Genomic DNA, 26,093 nt, shown 5'->3' with positions numbered 1-26,093 from the left:
GTGATATGATTGTTTGTGTTTAACCTAAATCTAAATAGTAAACCTAAGTATCAACTTGGTTAATTAAATAGGTTAAACAATCTAAGTGTACAGGGGTCTAAACAAACAAACAGAATCAAATAGTACATAACATCCGATTAACACGAAATTTGACATATGTGTTAAAAATATAAAAAATATAAAATTCAATAATTAGACTTTTAAAATATATAATTATATTAATTTTTTAGTGACAACCAAGTTTGTAGTCAAACTTTTGGCTAATGTTAAATATATTTGCAACTTTTTGGGGGGGGGGGGGGGGGGAGAGAGAGAGAGAGAGAGAAATGGCAGACCACTATTTGACATTGTAGCGATCAAGAAAGTGATAGAACAGTTACTAAAGTTACTTTGGCAATTATGGTGCAGACATCAAATATGATGTTTATTGACTTATTCCATTGGAACTACTCTACGTGATGAAAGTAATTTGCTGGTTCAGAATCCACATTTCAATCCATGAGGTTTTGCTCTCAGAGGAAGAGAGAGAGGTGGAGATCTCTCTGAAATCTGTAACCCCTCATTTCTCTCTGAATGCATGTGGAGCCGATGATTTCTTTATGTTTCAATCATCTTCTTCTTCCTCATCTTCTTCATCATCATCATCATCTTCTCTCTTCTTTGTCAAAATAATAATAGAATCCACATTTCAATCAAGAAATCTTTAGATATGGGCTGATTCGGACAAATACTTAGGGGGTTTTTTTATTCTTCTTATTACTTTTTTTTTTTTCATTTATTAAATTGCTATTTTTTTGTAAAATGATAAAATACAAACATCAATATTGTCTCTTTTATAGTTCACAATAAAATTGCACATACAGTGGTCTTAAAACTAGTAACATTGCCGACATAATAATTTACACAATTGTTAACATGATTTATTATGATTAAATCAACATCATTTCACCTTGGTCTACCACCAATTCTACTTTTATTATACACTAATTATAATAGTCCATATCAACTATTATGAAAATATTAAATATGTACCCTAAGCCTATTAATAGAGAAATACAATTGAGCTTCTTGCATTTTTCACCATGAGCATCACCTATTAGTGCCAGAATTACTACCTTCTTCTTCCTTTTCAACATTTTGATACCTGTATAAAGAAGCGCACACCGAGTAATAACCAAAGTTAAGCACTCCCACCACAACTAACAACCAATACACATTATCTAGCCTCCCATTATTTATATTATTTGGTAACCATCCAGTAACCCTTCGGACAAGATCAATCAAAGCCGTGCTCAAATAAAAGGCAATCCCTATAATCATTGCAATCATTGCAGTTGATGTACTTCTAAGTGCCATAGGAAATTCTTGATAATATAATGCTATTTGTCCTAAATGAAATGCTTCTCCGATGCCAACCAAAGCTAATTGTGGAAATAGCCACAATGCCAACATGGGCACTATGGCCCCAGGCTGATCTTGGAGATGGTGGGCTTGGGCTATTTTGAGTCGCTTCGCTTCCACTAGTGCTGAAATTGCCATACTTAGAATGTTTAGCACATGTCCTAATCCTATTCGTTGGAGGTATGTAGGAGACCTAAGAGTTAGCTTCTGCCACATAGGACACAGGAAGTGATCAATAATTGCAAGAAATACAGATGTGGAGATCATGCATACAACTAGGATAGACCCAGCAGGGATTTGAAAATGAGGCCCAAGGTGGCGATCCATGGATAAAGCTTGGAGAATTGTCAAACTGCCTTGGACTCCTATTGGGGTACTTAAGAATATACCTGATAACCATAAAGGGAAAATCCTAATAAGCGTTTTGAGATCTTCTACTTGTTGTATTGTGCATATCCTCCAAGGTTTCGCAATTGAACCATCCGATCCAACATCTCCTTCTGTTTTAAATGCTGCACGATTGAGGAACCTGCATTAAGAGTGTGTCTTTAGCTTTTGTTTGTCAAATAAAGTATTGGCTTATAATGTTTATCATACTATTCTTATGTCAAAATGTATTATGAAACTTGAGAATTAAAATGATCTCCATATGATTTTGGTTGCATATTTCAAAACATTAATGGCCATCATCTATGTTCCTTTTTCCATTAGAGCTTTTGTGTTAAGTTGATTTCTGGGAGTAACCTCAAAGGTAAGTTGATTTGGTAAACTGAATTTAGTACAACCTTCTACTAGCTAGAGACTAATGTGAAAAATAGGCATTTCGATTTTCTCCAAGAACTTACCCGTATATACCCCAGACAACCCCCTTTAGAGAAGGTGTGATTTGTCAATATTTTAAGTAAGAAAATTTTATTCAAATTCAATCCGATCCAAATACATTTACTACCATTGTAGTGCTCAAACCACCACCACCATAAGCAGCAGTTCTATCATGTTGACCACGGATAGTGGAGTTCTATTGTATTAGTGTTCCACAATGACATAGGCATGAATGAATTAAGATAAGCAGAAGCTATATGTTGCATCCAGAATGTTGCTATATATACCAGATAATTAAGTGGTTAAGGGAGGGTGACTATGAAGCTGTAATCATCTTTTTTTAGTTAGTCATGTAAACAACAAAACTGATTGTGATGATGATGCAGCAAAACACTTCTTGTGAATCTAAAAACCAAATGAAAAGATAATTTAAATCATCAGGCAATAGCGCCAAAAACTTCACTTGGTACAAACCCTTGGCACACAGACATCACATCAAGATCTCCTTTTCAATGTGTGTTTGATCTACTTATGTTTATGATGACCTAATAAGTCTATAAATACGTTCTGGAACCCTAGTGCTTGGATCTCTAGGTCTCTATTCATCATAAGCCGCAAACTAAGAAAATGTTTTGCCCGAAGCTTGATCAGTCAACTGGAATTGAGCTTTAATAAAGCTCAATTGGTTCAACGGCAATCAAGACCAGAGTCTTGACAGCTTTATAAGTAGTTTCTTGTGCCTTCAATGTCGCACTTCTACCATTAATCTAGACACTAAAACTTGCACAACTCAATTCTATGTGAACAAGGTTTTAGAAACGGGTTTGCTAGCACAAAAGTACATCTAACAAAATATATATATATATATATATATATATAGGTTTTAGAAAATTTGCTGAAGATAGTGCATTAGAAAAGCGGGCAAATTAAAGTAGAAAACTGATCTTTTATATAAAATGTGGCTAGTTGAATGAGAATGCTGTAATATCCCATTATGTGAGATACTAGATGCACATATATAGTGCATTGGCATGTGCTTAAATGCAAATTCATTGGAAGTATGAGTTTTTTGATGAGCTCGAAAAGAATGATCTCTAAGAGTCTAATGGTACTTCAAAATGTATGTCCATAAAAAATTTGTTGGGAATTTTTGGATGCAAGTATAAAATAATAATGGTAACCAAAAAAGAAAAAGTACGATAATTATTTTCAATTTCAAAAGTGAATAATTTAATTTCCATAAGCAACAGTAATCATGCTGTTCAATACTAAGAACACAAACTTCAATTTCTTACCCTAGAACGTTGGCTAAAATTTCATTCAAAGTTCTAAAGATTGGCACCTGGAAAGTAATTGTAGCAGTTATCTGTAAAATCATGATTATATAGAGACCAAGTTTACAAATATTAATAACTCAACTTCATACCTGAAGCTCATTTTAGGTAATGTAGCTGTTTCTGTGATTCCATCATGCTTGTAGTAGTAATCCTCGATGTTGGATGAGAGTTCAATCTTCCATTTTTGAACAGTGGCAACAATAACACGAACTATACTTGTGAATGGGCTCCCTTGTGGCTTGTCGTGAAGGTAGAAGCGGTTTCCCAATAAGAGAAAGGCCAAGCCAATGAAGTTAGTAATTGCACATATGCCAAATCCCACTCTCCAACTTACATTATCCTCAATGTAGACAATAGCCGTGTTGCTAACCGCAGAGGCAAAATAGAAAGTAAAGAAATACCAGTTGAAGAAAATTTGTCGATCCTTTGGCTTATCAAATTGGTTTGCTCCCATTGTTGCAATAGTAAATCGTGTACCTCCCAACCCAAAACTTGCCATAGCTAAACCAGCGTATAGGACTGCATATTGGACATTCGAGGGTGGTGTGCACAAGCTTGATCCATTATTACATGACTGAGGTCTCAGGGGATCAAGTATTACAGTCAAGGTTATGAGAATTATGCCCTGCAAAGGTAAATAGTCTGGATTATAAGAATGCTACTTATTGTACCTGTTCAAGTTGTAGCTTTAGTATTGCCTTGGAATAGTAGAGGGCAGAACCACAAAAAAATGCTAATCATCCGTTTGGCTAAGATGTTTTAAAATCATACTTAACGCGTTTGGTAAAGTCTTTTAAAAAATTTTGTTTTTGTCAAGTACGCGTGTGGATAACAATGGTATAAAACTATTGTTGGGTGCAATTTACCAAAAAGAGCTTAACTATGTTGTTAGGTTATCCAATCATTTTAATGCAATAAAACATTAAAATGCAACAACAACAACAATAATAATACATAAAGAATTTTGAGAAATGTTATAGTCACAATAAAATCTCACAACACCCTTGATGTGTTAAGCTTTACAAATAATAATAGTAATAATGACAACTTTTTTTAATGTAATTTTTTTGTTATAAAAGAAAGTGTCTCAACCCCCTCTTTTGCATGATAAAACTTCAGAAGAGCATTAGCCCAATTTGAAAGGAAATCATGCATTGGACATATCATCAAGAACAGAGCCAGAACTTGGTGTTAAAGTTTTAGAGCCTTGGAAAACAAAATATTTTTAACCTAATTTATTAGCCAAGTAATTATTTAGGTCAATTAATCAAATTTAGGTTAAAAATTCATCACAATCAACATGCACAACGGAAATCTAAATAACACAAGATGTGATGACTCAAGAAAATCAATGAAACAACTTGTTCTAAGGTTAAAAAAAAAAAAAAAAAAAAAAAAAAACCTGGGGGGAATAATCCCAAGAGAACAATCCACTATATCAAATTGAGATTTACAATTAAGAATACCAATTCATAATAACTCTAACTACAATTACCAAACTGAGCTCTAAACCCCCTTGACATATTTGATGTGGATCTGCTCTCACATGAACTTCCAGTTCACGCTTTAGATCTCCCACATAGACCTCTAGTCTATGACTCCAAGACCGCCCTAGAAGATTTAGATCTAACACCTTTGATGACTAGAATACAGCAACTTCAGATCTATCGATTCTTATAGTATGTAGGTTGTTTTCTAGTAGTGACTTTGAATGGAGAAGGTATAGAACCTTTTAGATCTTAAAAGAGAAGCTCCAAAATCATAACAAAATGTGACTTAGGATTTCATTTAAATACTATGTGAATTAGATCTGAAATCCTAATCACATATTGGGCTTAATGAGCTGTTGGGCCGAAATTAAAATTCTGCAAATCTATGTCTCGATGTTGAGCCTGGCAAGTTTTGATTTCTTGAACCTGCAGCTTTCATGTTCTTTTATTTTGACTTGCAACACCTTGAGTATTGTCTAATATACTATATAGACTATATGATTTATATCTAAACAAGTTTGTCCTCACGATTTGCCAATTTTTTTAAATTTTTAGAACCTAACAAATGGAGTTAGTGGGGCAAAAGTATGAACAAAAAAAATAATCATTTAGAAACTCCAAATAAGCATTTATTTAGTATTAACAAAAAATCAATAAAGAAAAAGACACAAAATTCTTGTTTCTTCATACATTACAATGCAATCATTTATGAAAATAAATGAGGGCATGCGTCTGCTGCATGGTTTTTTTTTTTTTTTTTTTTTAATGCGTGTGTCTATTGCTGGGGGGAGGGGAAGATTTCCCCCACAAAGCCCAAGAATAACTTCGTCCATGCATCTAACCAATCACTAACTACAATTCTTTCAAGCCGAGAATGAAGTGGTACTTGGCATTGAACTGGTCCCAACTTGATTTGCAGTTTTGCATTGGCCTATGGAAATCTCTTAAAGGGAGCTTGGTTTGCTTGATGCTACATCAAGGTGTAATGTTACATTCTTATAATCTTAGATTCATGTAATCACATTACCTTAATGTGATATTAAGGTATTTGGTCCATTAAACTACATTCTAATCATAATCCAAGAATATAACATTTATATAATTGATTCATTAACATTCTTACAAATAATTAAAATTATTATAGTAACAATTTTTTGCGATTTGAGGATATGTCAGAACTGGAAGGAGACCGCCTCCGTTGTGCATGGCACAGTTTCTTTTTCCAGTAATCTATCTCCTGTTGCATGGCTTGGTTGTTGTTTTGTCTTTGGGATATGCGATTGCCCACTTGGGAGTGGCTATTGCTCGTCTGGGCAGTATGCACACTCCCCTCTCGATTCCTCTCATTCTCCTAATTTTGTTCATGTTCAGGGCTAGGAAAATTTTCTTGTCATTGAGATCCCATGGGTTCCGTCTGCTGAGGGCCTGCTTGACATGGGTTTTCTTGCTGTGGACCTGATCCTACCATGTCTAACTATTACACTCTCTAACACACAAGTTCTCCCCACAGATGGCGCCAATTGTAGGATTCTATTTGAGACCCAAACCCAAAATGTATGGATTTTTAGTCCAATGAGCCCAATATAATGAATTTATAGAGAATGGGTCGAAGAACTGGGTCCTAATGAGTTAAGTAACGGCTAGTATAGGATCAAAAGACAATCAAATACAAATAAGAGATATTAATAGCTGTGGGAGCCAGTCAATCAACAGGCCCATTAAGGTCAGGATCGTTGGGCCTGTGGCCCATCCGAGGTTGCATATCTGTCCGAGGAGGCCAAGTCAGGTCATAAGGGCGATTACCGAGGGGGGATGGTAGTCAATATCACGAAAGTAGAGTTCCGTATTCGTCCGAGGATGCCATACTCCTCGGCAATATGCGTCCGAGGACGATCAGGACGCGGTCTTGTTACAACCGGACCTCAGAATTATGTCACCACTAAAGATGGGATAACAGACCAAGGGTAAGAAAGAAAAGGTAAATAAATATCTATAACTACAGCTGCCTCCGCATTAATTACCTCTCAACCAACTCTCTGGCCGCATTAATGTGGAGGTGATACCTGAACAGTAAAGAAATCCCCCGAACCCAACCTACACGTGTGTAGTGAGGATGGAACACAGAGGGTGGTATATAAACTGAAAGAAGAAACATGCAAAAGGGGGGATCGGAACATAAGAGAAAGAAAGAAAGCATAGACTGAGTAAGAAGAACGTAAAAAGAAAAAGAACTGTATCGATTACCAAAACAAAACGATCGTTGTGCCAGCTCTGAGCCTTCAATATACGTGAGGGTGAATCTTTTCATTCCACAAAAGTTAATCTAGTTCTTAACACCCACGCTCTACAAATTATATTGTTTGGGCCTATTTACGTGTGAACCCAATATCATTTTGGGTCGTTACAAATCGTGTCCTTACAATTGGCGCCGTCTGTGGGAAGAGCTTGTGTTAACTTAAAGGACTTCCGATGCAACGTTTCTGATGGAGGAAGTGGGTCCATATCACCACGTGGCGAGACCGCATCAAGAGGATGCCAACCTGCACCAGGCAGAGTCAAGGGGCTCCCAGCATGGTGATTCTCGAAGGAGTTCCGAACGGAGGGAAGGCCATGAGGGGAGCATACGTACAACTCATACCACCAGAAGCCACTCTCGTGGGAAGAGTCACGTCTCCCACGCAAAGCATGATGGGAATCTGCAATGTGAGATTGCTGATTTAAAGAGAGAGTTGCGCCATGCACGGCAGGAGCGCTCCCCACCTTGCTCCGAACCATCATCTGAGGAGTCGGATGGAGCTAGTTATAGGCGGAGATCGAGAACTCCGCCAAGCGAGACTTTCTCCTATAAGGAGGAGCACCGCCATCGACGTAAGTGTAGAAGTCCACCTAGCAAGGGCTTGGGTAACGATGCCATGAACAAGGCCTTGAGTCAAATTTCCAAGTCGCCCTTTACGAGAAACATAGACGATGCAATTCATCCTCGGCGATTCCATCAGCCTACTTTCTCTCTGTATGATGGCCGGTCTGACCCGGTAGAACATGTAAGCTATTTCAGCCAGAAAATGGCTATCTACTCCAGGGACAAGGCTTTGATGTGTAAAGTTTTTCCATCGAGTTTGGGTCCGACGGCGATGAGGTGGTTCAACGGCTTAAGGGCCAATTCGGTTGGATCTTTCAAAACACTGACCCAGGCTTTTGGTGCTCGTTTTATTACATGCAGCAGGACTCCTCGGCCTTTGGGATCTTTGCTGGCTCTGTCTATGCGAGAGGGCGAGACTCTCAAGAATTACTCGGATAGGTACTAGGAAATGTTTAATGAAATAGAGGGAAAGAACGATGGTGTGGCTATAACCACTTTTAAAGCTGGTCTCCCAGCTGATCACGATTTGAGGAAATCCCTTACGGGTAAACCTATCACCAGCGTGCACCAACTGATGGACAGAATAGATAAGTACAGAAGGGTAGAAGAAGATCAACTTCAGGGAAAAGGAAAGGCCAAAGTGATCCCTCAGGAGAGGAGGGATTTCAGGTCAGACCGTTATAATAACAGCCGACCCCGGAAGGATTTCGTTTGGCAGTTGGGTTCGGTGGACGCCCAGGTGGTTAATGCAATATTTCGAGAGCCAGTGCAGTAGGTTTTGGAGAAGATAAAGAACGAGCCATTCTTCAAATGGCCGAACAAGATGGCGGGAGAGCTTAGGAAACGCAACCCGAACTTATACTGCCACTATCATCAGGATCATGGGCACACAACGGATAATTGCAGGAATTTATGGGATCACTTGGAACAGTTGGTCCGTGAAGGGAAATTAAAACAACTCTTGCATCACTCCAATGGAAGGGCGAGCCAGGCAGGTTCAAAGGTGCGTGGGGACGCTTCATCAAGACTCCCTCTGGGTACGATTAACGTTATCTTTGCGGCCCCGGGAAGGACTGGATCTTGCCCCTCCAGGGTATTGTCGGTGTTCCGATCCCCGGCCGAGGATCATTCCCAAGCATTGAAGAGAGCCAGGGTGCGTGTCCCCCTGATTATGGGCTTTTCGGATGAGGACTTGATTGAGACCATACAGCCCCATGAGGATGCTTTGGTGGTAACGTTGAGAATTGGCGGGTACGATGTCAGAAGGGTGATGGTTGATCAGGGTAGCGTTGTGGATGTAATGTATCCAGACCTGTACAAGGGGCTAGGTTTGAAGTCAAAGGACTTAGCAACCTACAACTCTCCTCTAGTAAGTTTTGAGGGAAGGATGGTCACTCCCAAAGGACTGATCAGGCTACATGTGCAAGTAGGTACGGATGTGGTGGAGGTGGACTTTATTGTCGTAGATGTTTTTTCTCCGTACACGGCTATTATGGGCAGACCTTGGCTTCACACCCTTAAAGCGGTCTCGTCTACTCTGCATCAGAAGGTGAAGTACCCATCCAGAGACCAAGTGTTGGAAATAGTAGGGAGTCAGGCGGCTGCTCGGCAATGCCTAGTAGCGGCTATACAGCATCGGCCAGAAGCAGAAACTTCGGCTACGGCCGACAACGAGTTATAGGAATTAAAGTCCCCAGTATCAGGCGTGGACGTACCAGCCGATGGGGTAGAATGTGAAGATCTAGAGAAGGTAGTTGTTGCTGGTGATCCGAAAAAATTCTTCCAGGTTGGGGCTAAATTACCTTTGCAAGAGTAGACGAGTTTGCTGGAATTCCTCCGAGCCAATGTGGACGTTTTCGCATGGAACCCGTATGAAGCCCCAGGGGTGGACCCGAATTTCATTTGTCATCGACTCAACGTGAATCCCGCCGTTATGCCTAGGAGGCAACCTCCTCGGCGACCATCGAAGGAACATGCCGAGGCGGTTAGAAGTGAAGTTGCCAAGCTCAAACAGGCTGGGACTATCTAGGAAGTTTTTTATCCTCAATGGTTGGCCAATACGGTGGTAGTAAAAAAGAAGACTGGAAAATGGCGAGTGTGCGTCGACTTCACGGATCTCAATAAAGCTTGCCCTAAGGATCCATTTCCCATGCCGAAGATCGACCAGTTGGTGGATGCGACCGTGGGACACCCTAGGATGAGTTTCTTGGATGCCTTCCAAGGGTATCACCAAACACCGCTGGCCACCGACGATCAGGAAAAGACTGCTTTTGTAACCCCGATTGGGAACTACCATTATAAGGTGATGCCCTTCGGCTTGAAAAACGCTGGATCTACCTACCAACGCATGATGACGAAAATGTTTGAACCGCAACTGGGTAGAAGTATTGAAGTTTATATCGATGATATGGTTGTAAAAAGTAAAGTGGCATCCGAACATGTGGAAGACCTCACGAGTATCTTCGGGATACTGAGAAAACATAAGTTGCGCTTAAATGCTTCAAAGTGCTCCTTTGGTGTAGGTTCCGGGAAGTTCTTGGGGTACATGGTGACCCATAGAGGAATTGAGGTGAACCCAGACCAGATTAGGGCCATTAACGATTTTCAAGCACCTCGGAATCCAAAAGAAGTGCAGAAACTGACTGGGATGACTGCTGCGTTGAATCGGTTCATCTCTAGGTCAGCTGAGAGGTGTCGTCCTTTTTTCCGCCTATTGCATAAATGGCAAGGATTTGAATGGACCGCGGAGTGTGCTGTAGCGTTCCAGCAGTTGAAAGAATACCTGTCCAGGCTACCTATCATGTCTAGCCCTGAAGTGGATGAGGTGTTGTTTGCTTATCTGGCGGTTGCCCCTCATGCAGTTAGTTTCGTCTTGATATGAGAAGACAATGGCGTCCAAAGGCCAGTTTATTATGTAAGTAAATTCCTCCATGAGGTCGAGGTGAGATATTTGTCATTAGAAAATGCCATATTGGCGGTGGTCCATGCAACACGCAAACTTCCGCACTACTTTCAGGCCCATACCGTGGTTATCTTGACCCAACTGCCTCTTAAGTCCATACTCAGAAGTGCTGACTACACTGGAAGAATTGCTAAATGGGGCACGATTCTGGGTGCTTTCGATATCAAATACATGCCTCGCACCTCTGTGAAAGGTCAAGTCCTTGCCGATCTGGTGGCTGAGTTCGCCGAATGCCCAGAAGAAGTTAATGTGAATCAAGGTCACATGGATGAAAAATCGGTTGGCCTAATATCCGCTCAAGGTGGGTCCTTTTGGAGGGTGTACGTGGATGGGGCCGCAAACCAACAGGGAGCAGGATTGGGATTGGTGTTGATATCCCCCGAGGAGGTCATCATCGAGAAGTCGTTAAGATTAGGGTTCTCGGCTACTAACAACGAATCAGAATACGAAGCTTTGATAATGGGAATGAGTATGGTCCGAAAAATGGGTGGAAATGCAGTGAAATTATTCTCAGACTCGAGATTGGTAGTCAGCCAGGTGAGAGGAGAGCTGGAGGCCCGAGACCCAAGGATGCAAGGGTATCTGGACCGGGTTAGGCGTATGCAAGCGAAGTTTGAGTCCTTCGACTTGTTGCATATTCCTCGAGGTGAAAATACACACGCTGATTCCTTGGCAACCCTTGCCACCTCCTCAGTACGGAATTTTCCTCGGGTGATAATCATTGAAGACCTGTGTACCCCCACCTCACCAGAAAAGGAGGTTTGCCAAATCAATCAAAACAGTCTGTCGCCAAACTGGATGGATCCCATATTAAAATTTCTTGAAAGTGACATATTGCCCGAAGATAAGGTGGAAGCTGAGAAAATACGAAGGAGAGCTCCTCGGTACTAGTTATCTGAAGATAAAAAGTTATACAAACGGTCCTTCTCTGGGCCATGCCTGCTCTGTGTGCCTCCTGAGACAGCAGAGTCAATCTTTGAAGAATTGCATGAGGGCATTTGTGGAAGCCATACAGGAGGAAGGTCTCTATCATGTCGAGCCCTCACACAAGGATATTGGTGACCAAATATGCGGAAGGAAGCGCATGAGTACGTTAAGAAATGCGATCAGTGTCAAAGATATGCTCCAAATATCCATCAGCCGGGAGGAGTTCTTAACCCTCTCTCTAGCCCTTGGCCTTTTGTCCAATGGGAGCTGGACATTGTCGGCCCTTTTCCCAAAGCCATAGGAAACAAGAAGTACCTGCTGGTCGGCACAGACTACTTCACTAAATGGGTCGAAGCTAAGCCCTTAGCGAACATTAGAGACATAGATGTGAAGAAGTTTATTTGGAGGAACATTGTTACGCAATTTGGAATTCCCCGCACTCTTGTCTCAGATAATGGACTCCAATTTGATAGCAATGCCTTTAGGGAATATTGTTCAGAACTGGGTATAAGAAACAGATATTCCACTCCGGCTTATCCGCAAGGCAATGGGCAAGCTGAAACTGTTAACAAAGTAATAGTCAATGGGCTTAAGAAGAGACTGGATGACGCGAAAGGAAAGTGGGTGGAAGAATTGCCACATGTGCTTTAGACGTATCAGACAACACCCCGACGTTCAACGGGGGAAACTCCCTTTTCCATGACCTATGGGGTCGAGGCCGTCATTCCCCTGGAAACTGGATTCCCAACGTTAAGGACCAGTACATTCTCTTCGGATAGTAATGATGCGATGTTGGAGAAAAGTTTGGACCTGATTGAAGAACAAAGGGAGAGCGCGATGGTTCAACTAGCTTACTACCAACATAAACTCAAGCAGGGCTATGATAGCAATGTGAAGATAAGGCCGTTAGCCGTAGGAGATCTGGTGCTAAAGAAAGTTCTGGGGGCCACCAAGAATCCAAGTTGGGGAAAACTGGGACCTAATTGGGAAGGGCCATATCGGATCACTTCTGTAGCGGGAATAGGAGCCTATTATCTGGAAGACCTAGATGAAAAAGTTGTACTTCATCCTTGGAATATAAATAATCTCAAGAGGTATTATTATTAATAAAAGTATTTCAATTCAAATATCTCTTTTAATTTACGTCAACCATACATCCTGTGCTCCTACGTCCTAAGTTATGTCAGGTCCTTGGACCGCAAACATGGTGGAAATTAACATCCTACAATGTATATTGAAATGTTAAACAGAAACTAAGTTATGTCAGGTCCTCGGACCGCAAACTTGGTGGAAATTAACGTCCTATGATGTATATTGAAATGTTAAATAGAAACTAAGTTATGTCAGGTCCTCGGACCGCAAACTTGGTAGAAATTAACGTCCTATGATGTATATTGAAATGTTAAACAGAAACTAAGTTATGTCAGGTCCTCGGACTGCAAACTTGGTGGAAATTAACGTCCTATGATGTATATTGAAATGTTAAACAGAAACTAAGTTATGTCAGGTCCTCGAATCGCAAACTTGGTGGAAATTAACGTCCTATGATGTGTATTGGAGTATTGAACAGTAACTGAGTTGTGATAAATCTTCTGATCACAAACTTAATGGGAAGCAACGCCTTGTAACACTCATTGGGGAATTAAAGAGAGATCTATGGACGTAAGTTGGCGTACAATCAAGGTACTGAAGGCATGATTTTATTTAGTTTATGAACTCTCGTAAAGAATTGCAATTGATTGGAAAGAATACGTGCATATCTAAAACGTCTCCCTAAGACCCTGTTGTATTAATGCTTATTGCCTCTTGCTAATTATCAATTGACGACATGCATGAGTAAAATTGCCCCATACAAGCAAAGGGTAGTAGAAATGAACCTATCCAAATTACAATAACACAGTGAACGAGTACAAAAATAGCATAAAGCAGTAAGAGCGGTAAGAAAATGAGCAAGGAAGTCCCCTACTAAATGTCTAGTTAAACTACAAAACAAGTTCTACTTTTTCAATTTCAATTGGATCTTTGGGTTCTGACTGGCGGATATGTCAGCCTCCAAAGTGGTGATTCCCTCTTTGGCTTTGGTAACGCCCCCAGTTGGTAAAACTGTGGAGTCCAAATCCTGTTGGAAACCTTGGGAGGCCGTCTCTGCCTCCGAAGCGGTGGTGGTCTTGTCTGGGGAAGCTCTTGGAGGGGCAAGTCCCCCTTTAGCTAGTTCCGGCTGGTCAAGGGAAGGAAAACTGTGAGGCGAAACCTCCTCGTTGAGGTTACTAACTGAAGAAGGAGCATCAGCCTGATGGGGTAGAAGAACTGAGGGGCGGATCGCCTCGGGATAGAATACGTTCTCTGGCTTATGTAACTCAGATGAGGCTTCAACCCCAACACGGTTAAGAGCCTCACTCCAAGTTCTCGCGCAGTAGATATGGCATACCTCCGGAATCTCGTCTCTCAAAGCCTTCTCAGTTTCAGCTATACCAACCTCATAGCCTCTCTGCTCAGCTTCGTTCATTGCCTATTCGGTATCGATTTTTGCTTTCTCGGCTTGCTCCTTGGACTTTTCAGCTCGCTCCCTTAGCTTTTGGGTTTCCTCCAGGTGCTTCCTTAGAACTAGGACTTGCTCCTGAGTCTTCTTTAGCTCGGCATTCGCCTCACGCAGAAGTTTCCCTTGGTCCTCGGCCTGCTTTTGGTAGCCTTCTAATGCCAACTCGGCGCTCTTGCAAGCTTGCTCTTCAACCTGTAACTTTTTCCTTGCATTGGCCAAGCCCTGTTCAAATTTGGACAAGGTCTGTACAGCTGTTGTCCGTCTTTTTCTTTCATCATCTAACTGATCAGAACAGGCGTTAAGCATCTCATCTAGCTTGAAAGTATTTTGGATGATCTGTAGGAAAAAAGGTTAACACTATAGTCAATGAAAAGTGCATATTGGTGAGTAACAGTCACAGAATGAAAAATATAAAAGTTAGCTCCTTACCATGCCCAAATATCGTTTGTTGTCAAGGACGAGCTCATTCTTCCTCATATTCTTTATTTCGGCCATATCTTTTAGAAGCAATAAGGCTTCCTCTATGGCCGAGACTACGTGACACCCTATGCCGCCGTTAAAGTCCCTTATAGATGCATCATCTCGCAGGGGCTCCCCACCGTGTATAGGTGCTGGCAACCATGCTTGTGGTTCAGGATGTTGGGAATCAGATTTCTCTTGGCCCCGCGCGGCTTGGTGCTTGGTTTTCTGCTGCTTTGCAGCTCGTTGGGCATCCTCCTCGCGAGTTGGTCGAGACTTGTTGGCATCTACCACCTCCTTGCCCTTCTGTTCCCTGCGCCTTTTCTGCTCGGCAGCGTTAGGAAGCGCTGGCTGTGGTGATGGCTGAGAAGGTTGACGAGAAGCAGGAGGATGAGACCTAGCGGGAAAGGCTGAAGCTTGGGATGGTATTGATTTTGCAGGCGCACTCTTTCCCAGCTGACCTTCCATCAGCTCCAGCAAGCTTTTCTGGGGTTTTCTTTGTATCCCCATCTCGTCAGGATCTTCCTCGGGGCTTATGGGTTGATCAAAAATCCCAAAATCGTCAGAGGACTCAGAAACTGCTACAACCTCTTCCTCGCCTTTCTCCTTTTCCTTTCTCCCTTTTATTTCCTTTTCCCTGAGGGTAGATAGGGATGAAGGAATTCCTGCCGAGATGCTGGCTACGAAAAGAGGCTCTGTGTGAGATGTGTACTGGGGAAGCGGAATACCCTCTGGAACAATGAACCCTTCGTAGGCAACACTGATACGGTGAAGCCGAGGATCGCGGGCTCTAATCACGCACTTCGGCGCCTGAAAAGCAAAAGAAAGGGAGGTATAGCCGAGAATTAAGTGTGCTGCCCGGAGCTGACCGTCAGCCTCGTTCACGTATATTTCGGCTTTCAGTAACTTATCCAAGTTCGCCTTATTGACCAACTTAAGATTGGGCTTTGTGTAGTGTCTATCTACAAAACCATTAAGTCGAGAGTGAAAATTGTTGGAGAAAAAAATAATTAAAAAGAAAAAAGTAAACGAAATGTGCTCGCGAACTAAATATTATAGATCTATGACTACGCGCCCACCTGGTGTTCCCTCTACTGTCGGGCAAGGCATACCATCGTGCCATTCCCTAGAGAGAATAAGGAAATCCTCCTTTAGGTTCTTGTTTGAAGTGGGAAGGCACTGAATCAGTCTTACCTCAGGATATCTCGACTTGAGATAATACCCCTGACCGGTTAAGTGATGGAGGTTGTACACCCAATTCACATCATGATGGGTTAACTTTAGGTCCATTCTCTTATTCAAAGCATCTATACTTCCCAGGACCCTAAACATGTTTGGAGCACACTAGGTGGGGGATAGCCTAAAGAAGTTGAGGTAACTCCTAGTGATACTACCCATGGGGATAGTCATCCCACCTTCTATAAAGGTGTGAGAGTGTCTTTTTTTCCGGGATACTCAGGCCCAAGGATCCCGAGCCTGAATAAAAAAGAAAGGATTTGGTGGACTGGGCCTTGACTCACCGCAGCTAAATGGCTGTTTAAGAATCAAGTGAATGCAGAGAATACTCCTGACAACATACAAAAAATGACAAACAAGGATATTGAGGAGTGCCAGAAATTAACAACGTAAGCTCAGAGAGAAAGAAAAGCAGGATTAGCAAGACGATAAAAAAAAGGTACTGTGTGGATCCTGGGAATTATGAAACAGAATTTCATTAAGGCATTATCTGTTTAATTACAGAAAGCTCACTAGGACGTGATACAAGGTCCAATCGAGCTTAAAAATTGCAGCCTTGAATGGCTATTTCAGCCTTCAAAACTTGCGAAGTTTGATTCTCGTTGAATCCGAGTATGTACCATAGTTGCTTTTACGGGATATCGGGAAGCAGTATTCGTTTTTCCCTTAGTAATTTTCTTTCTGCACAGATTTTCTGATAGTTTTTTCCTAAAAAATCTCTTCTTTCTTATGTTTCTCCCTTTTTTTCTCGCTGCCTTCTTCACAACTCATCCCCTCCTTTTATAATGGAGTTTTCTGGGCGTCCCGGGGAACCATTGGTTCCCCTGTTTTGCTTTCTTGCGAACAGAGCACGTCTTGTCCCTGTTGTCTTGGTAAGTCCCTTTTCCGCTTCTTCTTATTCTTTCCTTTTCTTGGTTCTGATTCTTTTGAAAGCTTCTTGTTGGCTATCTTCTTTGGGAGTGCTGAGGTATGCCCTTCTCGGCATCCCCACTTCTGATGCCTTCAGCTTTTCCTTTTCTTTCCTATTTGGGCGGAATCCCATCCTACCTTTTTTAAAGATCGTTTGTTGTCATCCTTCTTCCCTGTCTTGGTTCCCCGAGGACTCTTCTGTCTGTGCAGTGAGAAGTCGCTCGCGTTTTTTGCTTTTTTCTTTGTTTTTCTCTTTCTTTTTTCTTTCTCTGTCTTCTTTCTATCGAGCTGTCCCGATCTTCCTTCTTCTTTGTGCCTGAAAGGATCCGCGTCTATTGATGGTGCCTAAGGATCCTTGCTTCTTATATTTTGCCGTGATCTTTTTTTTTTGGATGCTTTTCTTTTCTGGGCTTCGGGATCCTCTGGACCTTTCGTATAATCCCTTTGGACTTGGCTTGGTTTTTCCTTCTGAGCTTAACTTATCCTTTTTGGGCTTAGCTTATTCTTTCTTGGGCTTATTTTACTATGATTTTTTTTTAGACCTCAACAAAAGGCAATCATGGGAATAACTACTTCCCCAGTTTGTCTGGCATCAGCCCATTCCCCTTGGGCTGTGTACCTCATCCCTACCGTTGAGGGGATTTTATACTTAAAGCAAAAGTTTCTAATGCCTTCCTCGGATTCAACGAGACATCGAAAGGGATTCTTTTGTTTCCCCATTTTTCTAAAAAACTTAGCAGAAAAGACTATTGGGTTTGAAATAAAAGTGGTAAAAACTTTGAGAAGACTTACAGGTTCAAAAGAAGGACCTCGGACAAAGTACGATTATTTGTAGTCGCCAGGAAAATAACGAAAATAGAGAAAGGAAGGTTCAATGTATGAACTCTGGAACCACGTAATCATCGAAGGTAAGGTACAGGGTTAATTTAAGAACGCCTTTATAGTCATATAAGGATTGTGAGCGGTAAAGTTCCCGCTCACAAAACAAGGGAGGCCCTCTGCCGTTTGATTTAAATCTCACCGTCGAACGTGGGAGACAAGGGCGTTGCCAAAATTTAATGCTGCCAAAATCGAGATGCTGAAGCATCAGGGGCATGCCCCAAAACACGCATAGGTACGAGCTTATGACGTCAAAATCCACTTTTTCTCCCGAGGAGTCGAAAAGTAGGATTTTGAGGGGCTATTGTGGGGGTCAGTCAATCAACAGGCCCATTAAGGTCAGGATCGTTGGGCCTGTGGCCCATCCGAGGATGCATATTTGTCCGAGGAGGCCAAGTCAGGTCATAAGGGCGATTACCAAGGGGGGATGGTAGTCAATATCACGAAAGTAGAGTTCCGTATTCGTCCGAGGACGCCACACTCCTCGACAGTATGCGTCCGAGGACGATTAGGACACGGTCTTGTTACAACCGGACCTCGGAATTATGTCACCACTGAAGATGGGATAACAGACGAAGGGTAAGAAAGAAAAGGCAAACAAATATCTATAACTACAACTGTCTCCGCATTAATTACCTCTCAACCAACTCTCTGGCCGCATTAATGTGGAGGTGATACCTGAACAGTAAGGAGGCAGCCTTACAGCTGCCCATAGGAAGTTCCAGGAGGTGCTAGATGAGACAGAACGAAATCCCCCGAACCCAACCTACATGTGTGTGGTGAGGATGGAACACAGAGGGTGGTATATAAACTGAAAGAAGAAACATGCAAAAGGGGGGATCGGAACATAAGAGAAAGAAAGAAAGCATAGACTGAGTAAGAAGAATGTAAAAAGAAAAAGAACTGTATTGATTACCAAAACAAAACGATCATTGTGCCAGCTCTGAGCCTTCAATATACGTGAGGGTGAATCTTTTCATTCCACAAAAGTTAATCTAGTTTTTAACACCCACGTCTACAAATTATATTGTTTGGGCCTATTTACGTACGAACCCAATATCATTTTGGGTCGCTACAAATCGTGTCCTTACAATAGCAATGGACTTTTGGTCCGAAGAGACCACCGTTATTGTATGTTCATCATCGTTGAACTCTGTAAGGTTGAATTTAATCAATCATTTTGTTGGCTTTATTCCGTGTCAAATTTGCTTGTATTTCAGCATTTAGTAACCATGTATTTAGGTGGGATTGTTGTAAGGGTAGTGAGTGAGATAGAGTGTTGAAATGCTCAAAAGTGTGTAAGAAAACAGAGACTCGCGACTTGATCTCGTGGGTGACTCGTGGATTCAAGCTACCAAAAGCAGCACACGTGCCAAGCATGCCAGAAGTTGAAGCGTCATGCTAGCTGGAGCACTACAGGACAAAATAGGACAACTAGCCGTTCTGTTATCGCGTAGCTGGATCTCGCGACTCAGTCAAGCCGCGAGGCCAAGCCGCGAACCAACCCTGTTTTGAAAAACCTAACTCTTCACATTCCATTCTCACCCCAGTATAAATACCCCTTATACCCACATAAGAAAGAGAGCTTCTAGAGAGAATTTTGAGAGAGAAACCCTAGAGTAAAATAAGATTGATTCATCTACAATCTTTACATAAGAGTCTCTTCAAATTCCTCAACTTTCTTCCTTTCTATTGTTAAACCCTTGAGAGGTCTTTTTACCAAAACCATTTTCTCACCATATCCATTACTGTGAGAGAGCTGTTTGGTTTTTTAGGAAGCAGTTAGAAAGGAACCAATCTACATTGGTTGATGCTATGGTCAAATAGCAGAATCTGGGAAGCTAAAAAAGAAATAGGTTCGGCACAACCTCGTTGGAGCAAGAAACTTGGAGGGCTTAGGTACACTGGATAGATTAGGCTTGGAGGGTCTATTGTTGTTCATGTATCCCAACTACATTTTCTAGTGGATTACTTACCGCTTGGAGGGCAACGGAGAGGTTTTACGCTGAGGGCTTCGGTTTCCTCTTCGATAACACATCGAGTGTTGTCCTTGTGTTTGCATCTTCCTTCCCTTTTATCTTTTCCTTTTATTATCTGTTGTGTTTGTGATTTTAATTAGCTTAGATTGTTTACCAATTCTATTTATAGTTTTTGTTCATTTTCCGCACACTAGTTATTTGTCATAAAACTTGAATTGGTTATTTTGTAATTGGAGGTCTAAACGTTCAAGGGCGTTTTATACACTATTTGAACTTTCAAACTCTAAGATGGTTTAGGCTGCTACCCTCTTTTTTTCCCCCCTCTTCTCTTGGGGATCTCTCCCATTATATAGCCCTTCTTTGGCTATCTTGATTCTACACTTGTTGATCATCTGAGCTCCCACTTGAGTGTCCATCCCATCAGACACCCCCTTTAGCCTTCTGTGAGTTGTGGTAACCAAGGCATTACTGTTCAGAAGTCCTCTCCATATAAATGCGGCCTGAAAAGTAGCTGTAACGTATTTAATGTGGTGGTAGCAGTTTTTCTTTAGATATTTTGCATTTCCTTCTTCCCCGTATGTTTATGTGGCACATTCCTGTCACTAGGGCCTTTCGAAGGGGCCCTCTAATTGCCAGAGTTATGCATTCGAGCTACACCCATCGCATCCGAGGAGGTGTTCCTCCTCGGATCATCCTTCTCAGGTTCCCTGTTTATGAGACCTTAATTGGGAGTCCCTTTAACAACCTTTTTCTTCTTCTCGGACTTGTCAATTGTCTCGGGTGAAGCCCAAAGCCCAATACATGATTTTGGGCCCTTACCCCCACACAAGGTATTTTTCGTTATTTTAGAGATTTTAAAATATTTTTTCCCATTTTAGAGGCTTTGGGGGCATTTAGGTCATTTTCTGAGGTTTCAGGGTATTTTGGTCGTTTGAGAGGTTTCATGTTTATTTTAGTAATTTTTTAGGTTTTGGAATATTTTCATCATTTTAGAGGTTTCAGGAGTATTTTAGTCATTTTAGAAGCTTAAAAGGTATTTTGGTCATTTTAATGGTTTCGAGGGTATTTTTATCATTTTTTAGGTTTAGAGGTATTTTGATAATTTTTTTTAGAGGTTTCGTGAGTATTTTGGTAGTTTTCTGATGTTTTGAGAATATTTTGGTTATTGTTAAAGTTTTGGGGGTATTGCAGTCATTTTGGAGATTTCAAGGGTATTTTGGTCATTTTAGAGGTTTAGGGTATTTTAGAGGTTTCTCGATATTTTAGTCATTCTCATGAGTAAAATAAAATTTATTAGCATGGGCAATTTTGTCAATTCAATAAATTATTACATCCCCAGCAATAAGTAATATTAGATCACCCCTATTTAAGAAGGTAATGTGATTAAGGTTATGTGATATATTTCATAATCTTAAATTATGGTAATGTTAGAAAAAATCAAATGAACCAAACACCTTGATGTCACATTAAGAAAATGTACATCACATCAAGGGCATATCACTGCAAACCAAACACCCCCTTAAAAGTTTTTAACTTTCCCCCCGCTTGTGGACAACAATGACTGTGATTGGAAAACAAGAAGCTAAGGAAGAGATAGACAATGGAAAGGCATAGAGGAGATAGATGATGGCAAACTACCACATGGCAATGGATTTTTTATTTGGAATTTTGATCATTATGCAATTTTGTGAGGATATTTTAGAATTGTCATACTTAAAGAAATGATGGTACAAAATGCAAATTTATGTTTAAAACTAGTGGAGAAATGCAAACTATGATTACCAATATTCCAATTCAGATCTTAGGATACATCCCTAAAAATTTCTTGGATCTCACTAGAATCTCTACTAAAGTGAAGTCCATGTAGGATCCCAATCTCATAGCTATACTAAAGATCATGTGCTATAAAAGGAAAATCCAATTTTTATTTTTTTTGGGGGGCTTATTTTAGGCCTCTAAATGGAGCACAAAGGGTCGAAATGTAATAAACATATCAACCCAGTGGCCCTAGCCCAAATTAATAAAATAAAAAACAAAAAAAAAACATATATTTAAAAAATAAAAATAAAAAAAATAAAAAATAAAAAAGCAAAAAATAAAAACCTAAGGCTCACATCAGTCATCACCTTAATCTAATAAACAAAACCACAGAAGAAAAAAGAGAAGAGACGAGACTACTAAAGAGTAGAAGGTGAGTGTGAGAAGTTAAGAAATCTCACAATGACGCCACTATGAAAGAGACTATCAATGACGAAGATTTTTTTTTTTTTTTTGGCAATTTTGCTAACAATGATGAGAATATTGTTTATATTGATCATCATTCTTTGAGGAACCCATCCAAGATAACCAAAACTTTGGTGTTGATGATTAAGTGTGTTTGTGGTGATGTTTGAAACATTGTTATTTACCTTGTGTTGTTTATGTGAGACATCAGGTATTGACATTGTTATTTGCTTTAAGTTGTTTAACTTAGAACTTGGTATTTGTGAGTTGTAACTTTGGAATTTTGAACTTAGTTTATATATTTTTAATTTGGTACTTTGCTTTTTATTTGTAATTTCACTAATTTGTGTCAAAAATTACTTTTTTGCAATGTTTCTTTAATATATATTATGAATTAATTATGGTATTCTTTCAGTATATTTTTTCTAATTGGAAAGTAAGATCTTACAATCCTTATGTCGATCCTATGATCCGATCCTCGAACCCTCTCACCGACCCCGTGTAGGATCTCGATCATGATAACCTTGATACAAGCTATTATTGGTATGTAAAAAAATGGTATTAGTTGTGGGCTTAGATTATAACTAGTAAAAGTATCCTACCTAATATTTGTTGTGAAAATGTTGTATGTGTAGTATTAAAAGTTACGTATCTCAGGTTTTAAAAATGTGTCATCCTTTTAAAAAACTTAATTTTTAAAAAAATGGAAAGCCAAACGCATGGCTTAAGAGTTCTAATCCAAATACGCATGTTTTTCAAAATTTAAAAAAAATGTGAGACCAGACGCACTCTAGAACTTCTACAACACCACTCCTGTAATCATGGTATTCCATATCTCTATTTTCTTTTTTCCCAAGTAATATATGATATCAAGAAGAGAATTAAATAACATATATATTAAGACAGTGTATTATAAATTATCTCAAATTCCTAATTTGATTTGCTTTAAGTTTTCTTGGCTACAATGAAATGTTTTTCCTCGGCATGAAAGAAAATGAGTTTTTCTTGGCATGGAAGGAAGATTATTGTTGAAAAGTAATTAGATATTCCTTGTCCATCAAGAAATAGAATTAGAGTTTTATAAAGAGGCATTATTACAAAAGGTTCAGTGACTTTTGCACAAGTGTCCTCTCACATGGAAAAATGAGAAGACTCCTAAAAAAACATGAGTGAGTTTCTTCAAAAAGTAATTTGATAGATTTTTTGGGTTGAAAGATACTCATGGTTATGTTAAGAGTTTTTTTTTTTTTTTTTTTGGTGAATGTGATAGAGTTAATTTGAGTACTAGCGTTTTGGGATATTTGTGAGTTCAAGTGTGTGAGATTTGTGCATTAGTTTGTGTCTGTGATAGGTTATGTTTATGTTTGTGAGGTTTGTGACTGTTGTTTATATGAATTATGAGTGTTGTGAGATTTGATTGACAATGATTGTAACATATATCATTGATAGTAGATTTTGGTTGGCATTGGCTATGGACGTAAGCATGGAGTTGGCCAAACATTATTAAATATTTGTTTCTTGTGTGGACATTTTTTTTTTCATTAGAATTCACTCTCCCACTAACTCCAAATCACAACAATTGGTTTCAACACACAAGGTTTGGTCTTGGTGAAGATCACGAGAAAATTATTTCTAGTGCAACATCAACATTGGTTTGAGGTAGATGCATACACAAGTTTGCTTTTGATTTGGAAATAATGATTGACATCTTCAAATAAATCTTACTTGGATTAAAATCGAATTTCAAAGAGAAAAAATAAGGATTGTTCGATGGAATTTAAGTCAATATGGAAATTTCTATAAATTGCCTTAAATTCTTAATTTAACTTGATTTGGGTTTTCATGGCGTGGAAGGAAATGTTTTTCATTGGTGTAGAAGAAAATGAATGTTTCTTGGTATGGAAGAAAAATGCATGTTGAATAAGTAAATGGATATTCATTGTTCATCAATAAATAAAATTTGAGCTTTATAAATAGAAATTGTTGCAAAGTGTTTGGTGACTTTCAAGGATCTCCCACATGGGAAGAGAAGCAAACCTCTAGAAGAACATGAGCGGTTTTCTTCGAAAAGTAGTTTGATAGATTTTTGGGATAGAAAAATATATGTGGTTGTGTTGAGAGCTTCTTTGTTTTATGAGTGTGAGAGAGATATTAGATGTATTGGGACTTTGGGATTGTGAGTTTATGTATGTAAAGGTTTGTGAGTTAGTTTGTGTTTGTGAGAAGTTTTGTTTATGTTTGTGAGGTTTGTGACTGTTTTTTGTGTGAAATGTAAGTGTTATGAGGTTTGATTGAGAGTGGTTGTAATCTATATCATTGATAGTGGATTTTTGTTGATGTTGTTTATGGACATAAGCATGGAGTTGATTGAATCACATTAAAATATAATTATATTATGTCAACATTTTTTGTTTTTTCGTGTGAATGTGCTTCCTCTAGTCCTAAATTGCAACACCACCATACCTGTTTGTTGTTAGTGTAGGCAATAATAATGGGTTTATAGAAAGTAGGAAAAACGAAAGGAAAAAAAAAAAAAAAAAAAAAGGTGTTGGGCCATTTTTTTGGGTGGGGGGTGAGGGGGGTGGTGTAGTGGGCGATTCATGCATGTATTTCACAGATTCGTGAAATAAAAGTAGGTGACAAAGTCGTAGAGAGACAATCATAAAACATAAAAAAGAGAAATTTATGTGATACAAATTTTTAAACTTTTGTCCATGAACGTCACTACAAAGATTTGAAAAATTATAAAGGTGACAAAAGAGTAAGCTTGATAACACAACTATTTTTATAACTTGTCCACGTTACGACTTGTAAGTAGTAGAATTATAAACCCATCATTTTTTTCATCACTTACAACTCGGTTCATGTAGATGAGTTGCCGCCAAAGTTTTGAAAATTATTATGACAGTATACTCCTCACAAAAATCAGATTTGGTTTTGTTTTGTGACTTAAAGTCTTAAACTATCTCTTTCTCTCTCTTAAAACAACCAAAAAAAGTTCTTCTAAAAAAAAATAATAATAATTTTTACTTTTCGTACTCGAGGTTTTTGTCACACAAGACCAATAATTAAGACTACTTACGTTAAACTCCAAATTGTAATAAATGAAAAACGCTTGTCAACAAAAAAAATAAAGGAGCTCATTTATAATTGGACTTTTTGTATGAGGTTTTTGTCTCACGAGACCAATAATTATGACGACTACTTAAGGTAATACTCTAACTAGGACTTGGTCAAAATATCTTGATCAAATCATGTCATCGACAGAATAATATATACTTAATTCAGCAAAAAAAGAATAATATACTTAAAAATCAAGTACCTACCTCTCAGCTTTTCAACCTTTTTTAACCAAAACAAAAAAGAAAAAGTTTTCAACTTAGTTATTGGCTACGCAATCGGCTACTTCTAGAAGAAGCACTATACCTGGATACCTGCTTCTTGTCTTCACGGTCACTACTCACTACACCACCAATCACCACACCAACTTTGTTATTATTGCCACCACCACCACCACTTCCACAACCACCAGTACCGACCCACCGTACGTGCTTATATAAAATATTAATAACTTTCCATATGAGCCAAACAAAATAATATTTTTAATTGGGAGTCAGAGATGTAGTCCAACACACTGTTACAAAAAAAAAAAAAAAAAAAAAAAAAAAAAAAAAAAAAAAAGAAAAGAAAAGAAGAAGAAGAAGAAGAAGGTAGTCCAACACACACACGCCTACATAAAAATAATATTAAAAAAAAAAAAAGTTCGTGTTCTTCAATATTGTTTTTGGAAGGTGAGAGAGTGTTTTCTTTTTGATAGAAAAGATTTAATCTCTTCCTGATTAGCTTGGAAAAGATACATATAGGATGATTAATTGCTACATCTAGCCAATAATGAACTCATCTATCAAAGAAACCATCTGCTTGCAAACACACTCATAAAGTACATAATAAGCTGAGTTCGTTACAGTCAAGAGATCTATCAATTGCAACAGAGAGTGTAGCAAGCATAGCAACAGGCATACACACAACAGAAATGCATCTTGCAGTAAGTTGCAACAGAGTAAGAGTAT

General features: G+C 39.5%; 2 protein-coding genes across 3 annotated transcripts in view; both read right to left on the bottom strand.

Moving 5' to 3' along the window:
- Window positions 1-863: 863 nt before the first annotated feature.
- LOC126733023 (protein NRT1/ PTR FAMILY 2.7-like) overlaps window positions 864-26,093 on the bottom strand; it is a 60,506-nt gene continuing 35,276 nt past the window's right edge. Inside the window, exons 3-4 of one of the 2 annotated variants that reach the window (XM_050436150.1) lie at window positions 3,650-4,185; window positions 864-1,930 (exon numbers count right to left, since the gene is read on the bottom strand). In XM_050436150.1, the coding sequence (XP_050292107.1) occupies window positions 1,090-1,930; window positions 3,650-4,185 (1,377 nt within the window). In that variant the 3' untranslated portion in view covers window positions 864-1,089. The remainder of the gene's footprint in view (window positions 1,931-3,649; window positions 4,186-26,093) is intronic. The other variant, XM_050436157.1, reaches the window with a different exon arrangement.
- On the bottom strand, window positions 13,635-16,087 carry LOC126733055 (uncharacterized). Its single transcript, XM_050436177.1, has 2 exons — window positions 14,768-16,087; window positions 13,635-14,674 (listed from the first exon to the last, which is right to left on the bottom strand). Exons 1-2 carry the CDS (start codon window positions 15,305-15,307, stop codon window positions 14,309-14,311), a joined length of 906 nt encoding a protein of 301 aa, XP_050292134.1. The 5' UTR covers window positions 15,308-16,087; the 3' UTR covers window positions 13,635-14,308.

This window comes from Quercus robur, chromosome 1 (genome assembly GCF_932294415.1).
Source record: "Quercus robur chromosome 1, dhQueRobu3.1, whole genome shotgun sequence".
Taxonomy (NCBI): Eukaryota; Viridiplantae; Streptophyta; class Magnoliopsida; order Fagales; family Fagaceae; genus Quercus; species Quercus robur.
This window is presented reverse-complemented; position numbering and strand designations above follow the sequence as displayed.

Coding starts and splice junctions, on each gene's coding strand:
- LOC126733055 (XM_050436177.1), bottom strand. CDS start 15,307: ATGGGGATACAAAGAAAACCCCAGAAAAGCTTGCTGGAGCTGATGGAA. Junction 14,675..14,767: donor ACAAACGATATTTGGGCATG/GTAAGGAGCTAA, acceptor TTTTTCCTACAG/ATCATCCAAAATACTTTCAA.